Genomic DNA, 16,690 nt, shown 5'->3' on the forward strand with positions numbered 1-16,690 from the left:
ATTGGAAGTTTCAAAAATCTCTTTATTTTTTTTATGTACAATTATGTCGTAAAGTTAATAATAAATGAGACAATTCAATAATTATGCTTCCCCTCCGCTTCCGTTATTTTCCCCCTTAACTCGGAGAATATTGATCGTATAAAAAAATTGTGCCAAAGAAATTGTAGGAAATTGCATTTCCAACAATTTTCTTTCCCACCATTTATGTCGAAAAGTTGAAAATGGCGGAGATATTAAGCAACAACAGTTCTCATTTAAAATCAATATGGCGGCTAATTCAACCGCGGAATTCAGTCGAGATTTTAAATTTACACTACTATTGATCTCTCCTAAAGGATATAATTATAAAATTTGGGGCAGCTCGGAAACAAAATTCAATTTAATAATTATGCTCCCCCCACAACTTTTTACTATTTTCCCATGTAAATCAACCGCATGAAAAAAATTGTTAAAAAGAAATTGTAGGAAATTATATTTTGAACAATTTTAGTTGAAAATGGCGTAGATATTAAACAAAAACAATTGCTATAAAATCAATCCGGTCTTACGCTCGCGCCATTACCGCATACGTACTACCTTAAATATTCATTTTAGCAAAAAAATGAAAGAGATCAAAATTGTGTAAAATTTAATTCTCTTCATTTTTGTATAGGTACATATTTGTTGTAAAACTAATAATAAACGAGATAATTCAATAATTCAATAATTATGCTCCAACTGTCACTATTTTCCCCTCATAACTCGGAAAATATCGACCGCACAAAAAAAAATTATAATAAATGAAATTATAGAAAATCGCATTTTCAACAATTTCAGTTTCTACACTTTTTGTCAAAAAATTGAAAATGGCGGAGATATTGAGCAAAAACGGTTCTCGTTTAAAATCAAGATGGCGGCTAACGCAACAATGGAATTCAGTCGAGATTTTAAATTTATACTAATATTAACCCTCCCTAAAGATTAGAAAAATAAAATTTGGGGCAGCTCCTAATGCAAGGTTAGGCCTGTTATTCGTCTAACCCGACTGGACTAATAGGCTAAGTATTGATCAGTCTTTTCCACGGTGACTACGCATTGACAAAATATCGTCCTTTGCTTCGCCATCCTATCGCCGTTATATATTTATTTTTCACTGCCATTAATTCAATGTCGCGACGGAGGATATAAAGCTCATTTCGCTAGCAATAGTATTATATGTAGAAAGCTATATTCCAGTAGCATATGCCAATATGTATATTCATTCCAGTTCTTGATTTCTGGTGTCCTTCTCGTCTAATTAATGACTACAAAACATTTATATCCCTTAACCACTGACATGCGATGTATCATATCTTGCCGAAAATATATTTTGCTGTAAAACGTGTTTTATAAAAGATTTCTACGTACCCTCAAGTGGTGCACTCAACGAAAAAGGTACGTAATATCAATAAAAATGTTAATTCAGACAACAGACGCAATACTTAAAATTTGTCCAATTCTTGGTTTTATTGGGACAACAAAACGATGTTCATCAATTCATTATTTTCGTTCGTTGAGCCAATGTATTACGTTTATTGAATGGATGAAGATTCATTATGTATACCATAATATCACTTTATTGGTCTTACGAACTCTGTTCACTGAGTCAACGAACACTATTTATTGATATTACGAACTCTGTTCACTGAGTCAACGAACACTATTTATTGAAACAACAACGTCGTTAATTGACCGACGAAGACTATTCGTTGTGTCAATAACAGTGTTATTTCTCCTAACGTATTTCGTTTATTTCTACAATTATTTCCGTTTATTGTTACAATTAATTCCGTTCATTCCCACAATAAATACGGTTTTTCTTACAATCAATTCTATTCATTCTTACAATCAGTTTCGTTTATTCTTACTATGAACGTATTTTATATAAATAATTACTGAACGCAATAGCCCAATGTATGATATTAATTGATTAATAATAATTTTTTAAATCCCCTTTTTTGTCCTTGACCTAAAGGACTTTACACTCTGTGATTTTTCATATGATTTCACTTATACAGTGTACTGGAATAAGTGTTACACTCCCCCCGTCCACTTATTAACTTATTTATTTTTAGCACATAAGCAAAACGCTCGGACAGGTCGATTTTTAAAATAATCAAAGTATATTATAACATCAATGTTTCGCACTTTACGCGATCCCTCTTCAGGTGACAGGCGCGGCGTAACTTTGATTTTTTTTAATGGGAAAGTACGTCATGTGACAGCTTATTTACAAGCGTTTGAAATAGTAATTCCAAAAATGTATAACACTTTAATCCTTTTTGAGAGCGCAGGTGCAAAATTTCGATCGAATTCTTTTTAAACGCATTCATTTTTTTGGACTTTTGAGAAAACTAATAAGTATTTTTGAAAAATTTAAACGCAGAATAAAATATTACATTATTACCGAGGGCGGAAAGTCCCTTAGAATAAACAAAAAGTTTCTGTTAAATGGTATGCCTATTTGAAATTAAAAATTATACTAAATTTTCTCTTTTTCACCCCTGTGACTTATTAAAATAATCATTATAGAGGTTCTCAGGGACTTCAGACCCTCAATAATACTGTAATATTTTATTTTGCATTTAAATTTTCAAAAATAATAATTAGTTTTCTCAGGATTCGAAAAAAAATGAATACATTTAAAAAGAATTCGACCGAAATTTCACGATAATAGACACACAAAAACTTCCTTCTACTACGGACTACACTTGAAAACGAAATGCAATTATTATTCGGCACTTCGGTAACACAGAGAAGCTAGGGGTACCACGATAAGGAAAAGCCGTTAACTTTCAAATGGTCGAGCAAAACATTTATTGTCTCAACAACTACGATTATTGTCACAATGAACGCATTGATTGTGGGTATCACAACAATCAATTTACATCTCTTCAATAATCATATATTACTCTATATTAACAACATTTGTACATTGTTTTAATGAAATCTGTACGTTGTCACGATAAACCAAGGTAATTGCTTCTCATCTACGAAATAAAGATCGTGAGTTGCTGCCAGAATTAACAGTATTTATTAAATATACGAAACTAAGTTATTGGCTGAATAAATTGAGTGTTATTGATTAATGTACTCTAGTTATTCTCACAATGATTATTGAATCATTGTGACAATAACCAAATACATTTGTCAATGTCTAGAAGTTCGTTAAAACAACAAATTAAATTGTTGTGACAACGAAATACTATCCAGTAATCACTGTTAATCAATATTACGAACTAAATTTTTTTGAGTGTGTGTACCTCCCAACTGCTGTAGTTTTAGTATGGTTCCTTGAGCTACGTTGACGTAACGTTTTCTTGCGGTATCACGTACCGCATGTCATTGTTTACTTTTCTATAGTTAAAAGCAGTCCAGTGTATTCTTTCGCTATTAGTATGGCAGCTAGTTCATCCAGTTGTTCTACCTTCAAGTGGAAAGCACTAATTTCCTGTAAGTCCTGTGGAGTAAGTAATGTTCTCAGAGGGATATAGCTGTAGAGCTAGACGTAACACAGGGCGCTCTGTTCAAAACCTATGCTAGGTAATAGGACTAGGAAAGCTCAAAAATAAAGCAAGAGAAAGTCGCCAAAAAGTAATAACGGCTCGCCACGATCGTTTAATTGTCCATTCAGCTGAAAGACACCCAACCATTTCTCACCTGCAGCTCCAAAGGCAGCTTTTGGAAGCTACAGGTTTAACTCTTTCAGTTGAAACGATAAGAAGAAGATTTCGTGCCAAGAAGTATACAGCAGGAGACAGTTATGGTTCCCGATTTAGCCAGGCAGCACAAGATCGCCTAAATTGGTGTCTTCACCACCAAAACTGGAACATTGGGAATTGACAAAATATGCTATTTTCAGAAAAAGTCAGGAATTGTGTAAAATCAGATGACCTACGAAATCGTGTACTTAGAGGTCGGGAAAGACAAGCAAGAACGAAAACTGTCAGATCTGTTCACAAATATACAAGAGAAAGTGTAATGTTCTGGAGAGAAATTGTGATCCGTAAAAAAACTCCTTTAATTTTCATCCAATCAACTTTAACTGCTCATAGGTATGTTGATAACCTGTAGTTAGGCTCTGGAGAGGTGCAGCAGGAGAAAATTTAATTTTCTTACATGATAATGGACCTCTACGTACCATTAGAGTGACTAGAGACATCACTGAAATTGAAGCAGAAGGTATTCCTTGTTTGGAGTGACCTGCTTGCTCACCCGAGCTTAAAACCCTATAGAGAATTTGTGGGATATGCTTAAAAGAAAAATTAGAGCTCGCCAGGATAATCCACAAAACACCTCACGGCTAGTAAAAGCTGCTCTTGAAGGATGGAGTAACCTACCACAACAAAATGTTGATAATTTGATTGGGAGCGTGCCCACGTAAACTGAAGCTTGCATAAGGACTAGAGGTGATAACACTGACTACCAAAAAAAAACCAACAAAAATAAATAAAAACAATTGAAACATTATTCGTTTTACATGTTGTAAAGTATACGCCACTATGAGATAGCAGATAGATGAATCCATTACTACGGGTCTCACGTAATTATTAACCTTATCTTTGTTTTGAAATTAGAGCAAATTTTGGTTGCAGCATGAAGCCGCATGTAAACCTAACATTACTCTCAGTTAATTAGCGTTATATTCGTCTTCTTTTCAAGAGCATCCCTTGCGATTTATCCAGGAGCGTCATTTGAAATTTTGGTAGGGGGGGCGCAAACATTATATATACAATATATTATTATATGCAAACATAATACAAAATTGATCTATTTTTTTTAATTTCAGTCATTATCAGGGTCAGGGGGCAATTTCCCCCCCCCCCCCCCGACCCTATCAAATGACGCCCCTGGATTTATCGGATGAAGTATATTTCGAAAAGATTTTGAATATATTTGAAAAGTTTAGTATTCTGTTTATAATGGATTGAAACACAGTAGGCCTGGATCCCGCGTATAAAAAAAAAGTTTATTAGCAAACTGAAAATTTGTTAATAGCTTAACGGTTTCTAGTCGGACAAACTTTGATGTATGGGAACACTGGAACAGAGGAAGTTTTAATCGTGGAACGTCATCCTGACAAGTTTATGATTGTGAAAACTAGCAGATTGTTTTTAAGTTTATTCAATAGCAAACTTTATATAAACGAAAAAATATTTGTCCGACAAATGAAACATGAAAGATTTTTTGTAGCAAATAAAATTGAAAAGAATCTAAAAAATAAAACAGAAAAGTTATTTCTTCGTGGACCTCTCAATCAAAGTAAATGCACTAAAAATTCGAAAAGTAAAAAATAAACATATTAAACAAGGACCGTTGTACATAAATATATATTTATAATAAAAAAATAATTAAATGAGAACGCATAAAGACAGTTATTTTATAAAACTGAACTCTTCCGAAGGGGCAAGTTTATGGCAAAATTATGACTAATTCAAAAATTACCTGTTTTCTGGCCAGCTGAAACCAGGTCTTCAATATGATGGGTAACCTCTTATTATGGTAGGTTTTCGTAGTTTTTACGCTAATAAAAACGTCCTCCAATGTCGTGGACGGCGGCTTGGCAGTGGCGGTCACAATTTCACCGACGTATTCTTGAGGGGGTTCGTAATCGGTTTGAGATCGGTCTTCGGCGAGGTTCCGGTCGAGGTAAAACGGTTTCGATTCAGATTGTTCGTTGGTCGATATCTGCAACAAGAAAAAATGGTATCTAATATATATTTTTTCAAAAACACTGTTACCACATATTGGTGTACATTACCACATAATTCAAAACAATTCAATATTAATAACTAATAACAACTTAATCTTACTTGTAAACTTAACTAATATTCTAGCAGCTTTAGCATTACAAAGATAGTTCATAACCTAAATAACAACAACGTAACCAAAGTTAGAACAGAAGACCAATTCACTGAAAATATTCCAACATCGGGAGAAATTTGACAAGGCGACAGTTTAAGCCTCTTCTTGTTTAATCTACTCATGGGCAACATTATAAACAAAGTAACATCTCTTAATCTCGGATATAAAATGGGTAACAAAAAAATTGGTATGGTGTGTTACGTAGATGATGCAGCAATTACTGCCGAATCAGAAGATGATCTTCAGAGACAGCTCTTTCAGTTCTTTCAAATAAGCCGATAACTAAATATGAACATTTCTACCAACAAAACTAAATGTATGACAATAGCAAAAGATCCGCTCAGATGTAAGTTAGTTGTTGAGAACAACCCCATAGAACAGGTGATGCAATTGAGATATCTGGGTATAGATATATCAAGCACCCACGACCCAGTAAAGGACCTGAGGAGTCAGATCAACAAAGCATCTGCATTGTCAGGATACTGCCATCGCCAGTTAACTTGGCGAGACGCACAAACTCAAAATTGCAGAGTGGCTTAGGGGTGGTTATCAGTCTCTGTGACGTTGTGCATATTCTGTCGCCAAGTTACCTGGCGATTGCTCTATCTGGAGGATATAGTCTGGTCAAATCCCGAATATGCGCACAGATAGTAAAATTAGAATCTACAAGACTTGCATACGACCGATCATGACATATGTATGGCATAGAAGTGTGCGAAGACACCAACAAAACGGAACCGATGCTAAAAGTTGCCGAAATGAAAATTCTAAGAACAATAGTGGTGAAAACAAGAAGAGACATTGTATTCAAGATATTGTAAGATGGGGAAGGCAGCACAAGAGGATGTGGTACAACCATATAAGACGAATGGATGAGAATATACTCCCAAAATTTGTCCTAGAAAACAACCCGCCGGGTTCAAGACCCCCCGGAAGACCACTTAAAAGATGGAAAGATAGTTAGCAATCTACCTCCCAGGAAATTAACCAGAGGCACCTTCAGAATTAAACAGATCGAAAGATCTGCAAGAAGTAAAAGAAGAAGAGAAGAACTAATATTCTACTAGGTATATATTTTTTACATTATGTACAAAGACCCATTCCTTCTTATTTCTGGCGTGCGTTATTACTTCTGTCCATGTTGTTCCCCTTTTCTTGAATACATTTCCTAGGGTTCTATTCCATGTTTGTCCCATGTTTCTTCTTTCTTCTTTGCGTTTTTGCCTTCCAAATTTCTTTCAGCGGTTTTGTACTTCTGAAGGTGACCCCAGCAACTAAGTTGCCTTCTTTCTATAAATTCTAAGGTTGACTTTTGATTTCCTATATTATAGTGTTACATGTAGGGTTGTGCACCACTGGCGAGAACTGCCGTTCTCTGGGATATTATGTTAAATAAATAGTTTTAATTACACAATTCTATAATTATTATCCAGCCACTAAGAGGAATAGAAATATTGTAACAGATATATCTAATAAAAAATTAGTACAAGATCTACAGGGTGTAACAAAAATACAGGTCATAAATTTAATCACATATTCTGGGACCAAAAATAGTTCGATTGAACCTAACTTACCTTAGTACAAATGGGCACACAAAAAAAAAGTTACAGCCCTTTGAAGTTACAAAATGAAAATCGATTTTTTCCAATATATCGAAAACTATTAGAGATTTTTTATTGAAAATGGCCAAGTGGCATTCTTATGGCAGTAGAATCTTAAGAAAAAATTATAGTGAAATCTGGACACCGCATAAAAATTTTATGGGGGTTTTGTTCCTTTAAACCCTCCCAAACTTTTGTGTACGTCCCAATTAAATTATTATTGTAGTACCATCAGTTAAACACAATGTTTTTAAGACTTTTTTGCCTCTTAGTACTTTTTCGAAAAGTCAGTTTTTATCGAGATATTTTGAATATTTGTCAAATCCACCACATATTTGTATATGGTTAAAAAGTACTATTATGGGGACTTGGTAATAATATGAAAATTTATTTATGATTTACATTTTTAGGTATCTTTTGATTTTAACCATATTAAAAAAGAAGCCACATCTCGATAAAAAGTGCTTTCTCGAAAAAATACAGAGGCAAAAAAGTTTTAAAAACACTGTGTTTAACTAATGGTACCGCAGTAATATTGTAATTGGAACGTACACAAACATTTGGGGGGTTTAAAAGAACAAAACCCCCAGAAAATTTTTATGTAAAGTTTTAAGAATATTGAATTTAACTAATGGTATCACAATAATAATTTAATTGAGACGTACACAAAAGTTTGGAGGGTTTAAGGGAACAAAACCCCCGTAAAATTTTTATGGGGTGCACAAATTTCACTATAATTTTTCTTTAAGATGTTCCTGCCATAAAAATGCCACATGTCCATTTTCAATAAAAAATCTCTAATAGTTTTCGATATATTCGAAAAAATCGATTTTCATTTTGTAACTTCAAAGGGCTGTAAATATTTTATGTGCATATTTTACTAAGGTAAGTTAGGTTCATTCGAACTATTTTTGGTTCCATAATATGTGATTTAATTTATGACCTGTATTTTTGTTACACCCTGTAAAATACAATTTCCACCTGAAAAGTCTCTTAAAAGACTTCTTTTTTAACAAAAATTCCAGCGCTATCAAAAATCTTTTGAGAAATTTATTCCTTTGAAAGCGTCGTTAATTGCCCAAAGGGTTTCTTATTAAAATCAGCGATAAAATTGATTCCAACCGCCCACCTGCTGTGGTGTTGTCTGCCAGATATTCGGGGGTGGTGATAAAGAGTTGTATGAGGGCGAGGAATTTGATTTTTCTAAAGATGCGGGCTTACGAGCAGTCGCTCGAACGGTGGAAGAGGAAAAAGCTTGCATCTCGGGACAGCAAGTGGAGATCATGCCTATAAGCGTTTATAGCCGATGCCAGCCGAAGTCCCATACGCGAGTTTGAAATATGAAAGGACACCGCACACATCTTATGGACAATGTAATGTCACTCAAATCCAATAAAATTTACATGAATAAATTCGTCTGGAAATTGCAGTCATTTCATATTATTGCGCCAAATCTGAATTTTTATTAATAACGGTGCAAATTGATATAAATAAATTTAAAATCAAATGGTTATGTATGTGAGCTAGAGAAAGAAAAGAGATTTTGTGAATCGACAGTTCATAAATCTTTTTTTCGTATTATCGCAGAGGCTTACTCTTATCTTATAGATAATAAAGTAGGTACCATTTGGTCACCCGCTACAAAGTATATAGTTCGTTCGTAAAAGGATGATGGTCGCCTTTGAAAAAGAATTAAATATAAACTGTTTTTCATTCTTTCTTAGTTTACTCATATTGTGGGTACATGGAATCAACTTTCGATGGAATTTTACCTAGATGAATTGACTGAAGGTGACTGCATATTGTAGAGTACCTTTCACCTGCTTTATTCATGGCGTTGTAAATTGTAGACAGCACGGATTTAGGTTTTCACCTGAAAGTTGGTCCCACAACCCACAAATAGATGTCACTACAGCGTCTGAAAGCGAACTATTTCTATAATTTTGCTTAGGGAGACAGTCTGTGTTCTTCTTGATTCAGAGCAGACCATAGGTCTCTCTAAAGAGCCCAAGAGGCAAGAGGGTAAAACATGTACAAGGATGATGGTCGCCTCTGAAACAATTAAATATAAACTGTCTTTTATTTTCTATATAGTTCGTCTAATCGGCTTAGCTCACGCTGGATTAAGCTGTTTTTAATAGCGACTAAACTAATAGTATTTATGAATGTCAGTGTTATGGATTTCAAAAATGTGATTTCCATAAACTGTAATTACAATTTACGCCGTCATTAATGAAAATTCAGAGTTGGCACAATGATATGAAATGATATGAGAATTTACTACTTGTAAAAGGATACTAAATATAATATTACTTGTTTCGAAATTTCGAATAAAATTAATATGTTTTTTTAAATTTGTTAAGATTTTAATGAAACCTTTAAAATGAACTAAGGTAAAAGTGACTTGTATTGATAATGTATAATGAATTAGACTAATGGGGCCACGAGTGTCTTCTTCTGGGCCATTAGCTTCAGTAAACAGTATTCATCATTTCTCGTTAAATGCGCGAGATATTTAAGCTTAATATTGTTCTGAAGCTATTTAAGCTTACTCTTTTTGATAATGAATGACATCTCTTTTTCCTTTACCAAATTGACTTTCCACGTTTGTAGTGGATTCTTTATAAATATATTCTGAGAATGCCTCGGTACAGTAAAAGTAATAGAACCATTCCATTCGTACCACATATACAATGTGGGCCAAAGAAAACAGTCCACCTCGATATTTAGCAGTATTTATTAGATTTTAAGGAAATGACGAAACAGGTCGATTTTTGACCTAAGGGGGACACATTAGTACAGTAAATACATCTGTCATTTGTCAACCCTCTCCCTTAGCCTTCTCGCACCCCTTATTTTTAAACAGGGAATAGAAGTCGTGTGCTAGCTCATTTGAAAGGTTATTCAATTCTCTATTCAGTAATATAAACATTAACATAATTGTGCAAATACCAAATAAATAAAAATTTAAATAAATGGTAAAAACAGCACACATCGTTTCTCTCCTGGTTACGAGTTGGTGTTCAATAGGATGATACAGCGCTGTTTCGGACTCTCGTCACTCATCAACCATCCGAGTAGAACACGAAATCGTAACCACAAGAGACTCGACGTGTCTGGGGAAATTCACAATTTCAGTGAGGATGTACAAGAGCGCCATCTACTCTGATGGCAGTGCCGCAGGTCATCTCAAAAAGAGAAGATTCCTGCTATCTCTTGTACCGTATAGAACGCGGCGTACATTCTGGTTTCGGCAGAGAGCGCTGCCCAACACTAAGATGTAAATACCAAAGAAATAAAAATTTAAATAAATGGTAAAAACAGCACACATCGTTTCTCTCCTGGTTACGAGTTGGTGTTCAATAGGATGATACAGCGCTGTTTCGGACTCTCGTCACTCATCAACCATCCGAGTAGAACACGAAATCGTAACCACAAGAGACTCGACGTGTCTGGGGAAATTCACAATTTCAGTGAGGATGTACAAGAGCGCCATCTACTCTGATGGCAGTGCCGCAGGTCATCTCAAAAAGAGAAGATTCCTGCTATCTCTTGTACCGTATAGAACGCGGCGTACATTCTGGTTTCGGCAGAGAGCGCTGCCCAACACTAAGATGTAAATACCAAAGAAATAAAAATTTAAATAAATGGTAAAAACAGCACACATCGTTTCTCTCCTGGTTACGAGTTGGTGTTCAATAGGATGATACAGCGCTGTTTCGGACTCTCGTCACTCATCAACCATCCGAGTAGAACACGAAATCGTAACCACAAGAGACTCGACGTGTCTGGGGAAATTCACAATTTCAGTGAGGATGTACAAGAGCGCCATCTACTCTGATGGCAGTGCCGCAGGTCATCTCAAAAAGAGAAGATTCCTGCTATCTCTTGTACCGTATAGAACGCGGCGTACATTCTGGTTTCGGCAGAGAGCGCTGCCCAACACTAAGATGTAAATACCAAAGAAATAAAAATTTAAATAAATGGTAAAAACAGCACACATCGTTTCTCTCCTGGTTACGAGTTGGTGTTCAATAGGATGATACAGCGCTGTTTCGGACTCTCGTCACTCATCAACCATCCGAGTAGAACACGAAATCGTAACCACAAGAGACTCGGACTCGACGTGTCTGGGGAAATTCACAATTTCAGTGAGGAAGTACAAGAGCGCCATCTACTCTGATCGCAGTGCCGCAAGTCATCTCAAAAAGAGAAGATTCCTGCTATCTCTTGTACCGTATAGATTAACACAATTATTTATACAGGATGTTCAAGAAAAAATAATTAATTAAATTAATTGACATAAAAAGAAGAATGAATGTAATTTATTTAATTCAAAATACATTCTACTGCTGTCACAAAACAGAAAAAAATGATTTTTTATAAATAAACATTGCTTTTCGTTTAATTTCAATGTTTGAGCTGCTACCCATATATCTCTTGGTAGGTTGAATATTGAATTTAAGCAACAAACAATGTTTACTTATCAAATAAAAAAATTCTGTTTTCTGTCAGCAGTAGAATGTATTTTGAGTTAAATAAATTACATACATTTATAATTTTTCTTGGACACTCTATAAATAATTATGTTAATGTTAATATTACTGAATAGAGAATTGAATAACCTTTCAAATGAGCTAGCACACCACCCCTATTCCCTATTTAAAAATAAGGGGGTAGTGGAAGGGAGGGGGTTGACAAATGACAGATGTATGTACCGTAAAAATGTGCCCCCTTAGATCAAAAATCGACCTGTTTCGTCATTTCCTTAAAATCTAATAAATCCTGCCAAATATCGAGGTGAACTGTTTATTTGGCCCACTCTGTATTAGTCCAGAAAGCCACTGCGCATCCGCTAGGAAAAATATTCTGATTCGGATTTTTTGCAGTCTTACTCAAAAAGGACTCCTTTTAACAAATTTGCATGTTGCCAGGACCAAAAGGTGGTCAAAAATTTTTTAAACGTTTTTTTTGTTTTTTTCTTAAAATTATTTTTTTTGCATGGAAAAAAGTTTTTTTTAGGTTTTTTGGATCATTCCAAACAGAAAAGGTCTTTAGTGACTTTTCTCTACAAATGATAGATTTTGACAAATAAGCGATTAAAAATTGAAAAATTGCGAAATCGGCCATTTTTAACCCTCAAAAACTATGTGAACAACTGAAAATTTGAATGTTGCCAAGGTAGGTAGATATTCTTTAAACACCGGTTGATAAAATCCCGAAGAGTTTTTTGCAATACAATATTCAAAACTCCTTTGATTTTTAATTGCTAATCAAGCGTGCGTGACACTATTTTCCACCGACAATATGGTGCAAATGAAAGGAATAAATTCGTTATTTCGTAAACCGACGACTTTAAGGAAAAATCCCGAAACAGATCGATTTTTATTTTTAGGTTATGATATTGTGGCATATCTGGTATACTAGTGACATCATCCATCTGGACGTGATGACGTAATCGATGATTTTTTTAAATAAGAATAGGGGTCGTGTGCTAGCTCATTTGAAAGTTCTTCAATTATCTATTCAGTAATATAAACATTTACATAATTATTTATACAGGGTGTCCAAAAAATTTTTATTAAATTAAATTATTTGACAAAAAAAGAAGTAGAAGGACACCCTGTATAAATAATTATGTAAATGTTTACATTACTGAATAGAGAATTGAAGAACCTTTCAAATGAGCTACCACACGACCCCTATTCTCATTTAAAAAAATCATCGATTACGTCATCACGCCCCGACGGATGACGTCACTAGTATACCATATATGCCACAATATCATAACTTAAAATAATAAAAATCGACCTGTTTCGGAATTTTTCCTTACAGTCACCGGTTTACGAAATAACGAATTTATTCCTTTCATTTGCACCATACTGTCGGTGGAAAATAGTGTCGCGCACGCTTAATTAGCAATTAAAAAACAAAGGAGTTTTGAATATTGTATTGCAAAAAATCCACAAGGAAGAACTTCCTGTAGTTGGCTGTATACCATTAATTACAAGTGAAATTTAATAAAAAAGTTTTCTCTTGGTAAAAGGTGTATTAGTTTAAAAAGCCCTAAAGGGCTACAAACATAATATAAACAAAACGTTTTCGCTCTGTAACAAGAGCATCATCAGTGTTACCTAAAATAAGTATAACGATATTAATTAAAGCAAAATGTTAAAGTTAAAATGATGTTTTTGGTCCTGGCAACATGCAAATTTGTTAAAAGGAGTCCTTTTTGAGTAAGATTGTGCAAAATATCCGAATTAGAATATATTTCCTAGCGGATGCGCAGTGGCTTTCTGGACTATATGTAGGTATTATATATGTACAGGGTGTTTCATTGGTAAACGGAAATACTTTAATGGTAAATAGAGGTCACCGAGCCGGTTCTATATATAGTACATTTTTTGCCCTAACGACTTTTATAACCGAGTTACAGGGTGTTTTATCGATTTTGCCCATTTCTTTCCTAAGCCATAACTTTAGAACCACACTGTATATTTTTTGATATTTGGTACACATATGTCTCATTTAAAACCCAAACGACCGACATACTAACCATGAGAAAAATCCAGGTCCGGATTAACAAAAAATTATAAAGTAATTGTGACCTTAAAACAACACCCTGTATATTGAAATTTTGAAAACCTGTTTGCATATTTGGAAAGAGTACAAAAAAGTAAGTTTAATGGTTCGCTTCAATTTTTCGGCCAGACAATTTTATGACTTTAATTTTGAAATTATATTGAATTTTTTAAGAACTTTGAATTATTACAGCTAATGAATAAATACTCACTTTAAAAATAATCAATACTTATTTACCACATTGGAACGACTCAATTACTAATGACAAGAAAAATCCAGGCCCGGATTAAGAAAAAAATACAAAGTAAATGTGACCTTGAACCAACACCCTGTATATTGAAATTTTAAAAATTTGTCTGCGCATTTTAAAAGAGCATGAAAAGCTGTGATTAAAGGCTTATTTGAATTTTTCGCGGTTGATTTAATTACATCAATTTTGAAATTATATTGAAATTTTAAAAAACTCTGAGATTAAAAACCAGGTATTGTTAAGTTTTAATAATAATTTAATGTTAATGAATCAATACTTATTTTAAAAATACTTAATACTTATTTACTACTCTGGCTTTATAGATTCTTTGGATTTGTAGCTATATGCACATCATTAAAAATTAGAATTGCTAGAATTTGGATATTTTAATGATTTAGTAAATAATTAAAAAAACTGCTATATCTAATAAAACAAAAATTCGTTACAATTCAACAATTTAACATCAATTAAAAATATTTGAACTATAACAGTTGCTCAAAATGTCCGACATTTTGTTCGATGCATTTCCTTGCTCGTTTTAAAATATTTCGAACCAATTTTCTAAGTACATTGGGATTGTTCTTCATTTTTCTGGTAGCTTCTTGTGACCTTGACAGAATTAATCAATATGATTTCAAAATTGCCGTAATTAAATTATCTACGCAAAAATTTGACATGCGCCTTTTAACAAGTTTTTTATGCTCTTTTAAAATACACAAACAAATTTTCAAAATTTCAATATACAGGGTGTTGTTTCAAGGTCACAATTACTTTATATTTTTTCCTTAATCCGGACCTGGATTTTTCTTGTCATTAGTAATTGGGTCGTTCCAATGTGGTAAATAAGTATTGATTATTTTTAAAATTAGTATTTGTTCATTAACTTTAATAATTTATAACTAAAATTTAATAATATCTGCTTTTTAATGTCAAAGTTCTTAAAAAATTCAATATAGTTTCAAAATTAAAGTCATAAAATTGTCTGGCCGAAAAATTGAAGCGAACGGTTAAACTTACTTTTTTGTGCTCTTTTCAAATATGCAAACAGATTTTCAAAATTTCAATATACAGGGTGTTGTTTTAAAGTCAAAATTACTTTATAATTTTTTGTTAATCCGGATCTGGATTTTTCTCATGGTTAGTATGTCGGTCGTTTGGGTTTTGAATGAGACATATGTCTACCAAATAGCAAAAAAATATACAGGGTGGTTCTAAAGTTATGGCTTAGGAAAGAAATGGACAAAATCGATAAAACACCCTGTAACTCGGTTATAAAAGAAGGTAGGGCAAAAAATGTAGTATACCTAGAACCGGCTCGGTGACCTCTATTCACCATTAAAGTATTTCCGTTTCCCAATGAAACACCCTGTATAACGCATAAGCACGACAACGCTCCTCCTAGCTGGTATCTGCTATAAACGCTTGTGGTCAGGACTAGGACCCTAAATAGCTGTCCCGAGATGCAAGTGAGGAAAAAGTTTTGTAAAAAGAATCACGTAGCTCCTTGTTTTTTGTCATTAGTATTCTGAGAATGTCGGAAGATGCGGTATGGGTGTTTTGTTACAACTTGCATGCTAAAACATAAATAAACATTTTTATAAAATTTACGTTGGGCTTTGTTGCTTGAATCGTGTCGATGCAATTTTTCAGAATCTGTAGTCTTAAGAATATATGCAAATATGGGAAGACATTGGCAATATAGAGAAATACCGGTCAAATTTAAAATAATGCAATCAGATTACAGTAAATAATATCATAAGGATACAATAAATAATAAATAACGGATAAGTAAAAGTATATATCTGGTGAATTTACACGGGTTTCAGTAAGTCATTGTGTCCGGTTCACATTCACATTATTCCAGTCCAGCATTCCAGTCGAGCGTCGGAATGCTACTGGAATAATGTGAACCTACACTGGAATGTACCATTCCAGTTATCAATCCAATCCAGTTGACTGGAATAACGGTCTATTTTTCATTCCAGCTCGCGCACTCCAACGCCATTGGAATAGTGTGAACTGTCAATCCAGGGCTTGATTATTTGATATTTTTTCTTTTTAGTTCTTCTGCCACTACATCAGTTACATCCTATTTGAAATTGAAAGTTCTTCTCAAGCAACCAATGCTTGAGCCACCCTGCATCTGAAAATACTTAAATAAGGGATAACTTTAGTGTAATAAAAGCGTTTTGGTAAAATTATGGGTTGTGGGTTAGGCCACTTTGCATTTCATAGCGTCAATTATCTTCCGTACAACAGAACTTTTTTCACAAAGCCCTTTTCTCTTATCTTCTTGTTTTTTAATTGAAACTTATAGTAGTTATGTACAACTTGCCATAAAGTTGTTTTGCCAATGTCACCAATGCATTTGATA

The 16,690-nt window shown here is 33.9% G+C and overlaps 1 protein-coding gene across 1 annotated transcript in view; it reads right to left on the reverse strand.

Annotated features, from left to right (window-relative positions):
- The window catches only part of LOC126882394 (fringe glycosyltransferase), a 620,335-nt gene that overhangs the window by 576,259 nt on the left and 27,386 nt on the right, over positions 1-16,690 (reverse strand). The window contains exon 2 of the mRNA XM_050647309.1: positions 5,464-5,706. Coding sequence (XP_050503266.1) covers positions 5,464-5,706 — 243 coding nt within the window. The remainder of the gene's footprint in view (positions 1-5,463; positions 5,707-16,690) is intronic.

This window comes from Diabrotica virgifera, chromosome 3 (genome assembly GCF_917563875.1).
Source record: "Diabrotica virgifera virgifera chromosome 3, PGI_DIABVI_V3a".
NCBI classification, from domain to species: domain Eukaryota; kingdom Metazoa; phylum Arthropoda; class Insecta; order Coleoptera; family Chrysomelidae; genus Diabrotica; species Diabrotica virgifera.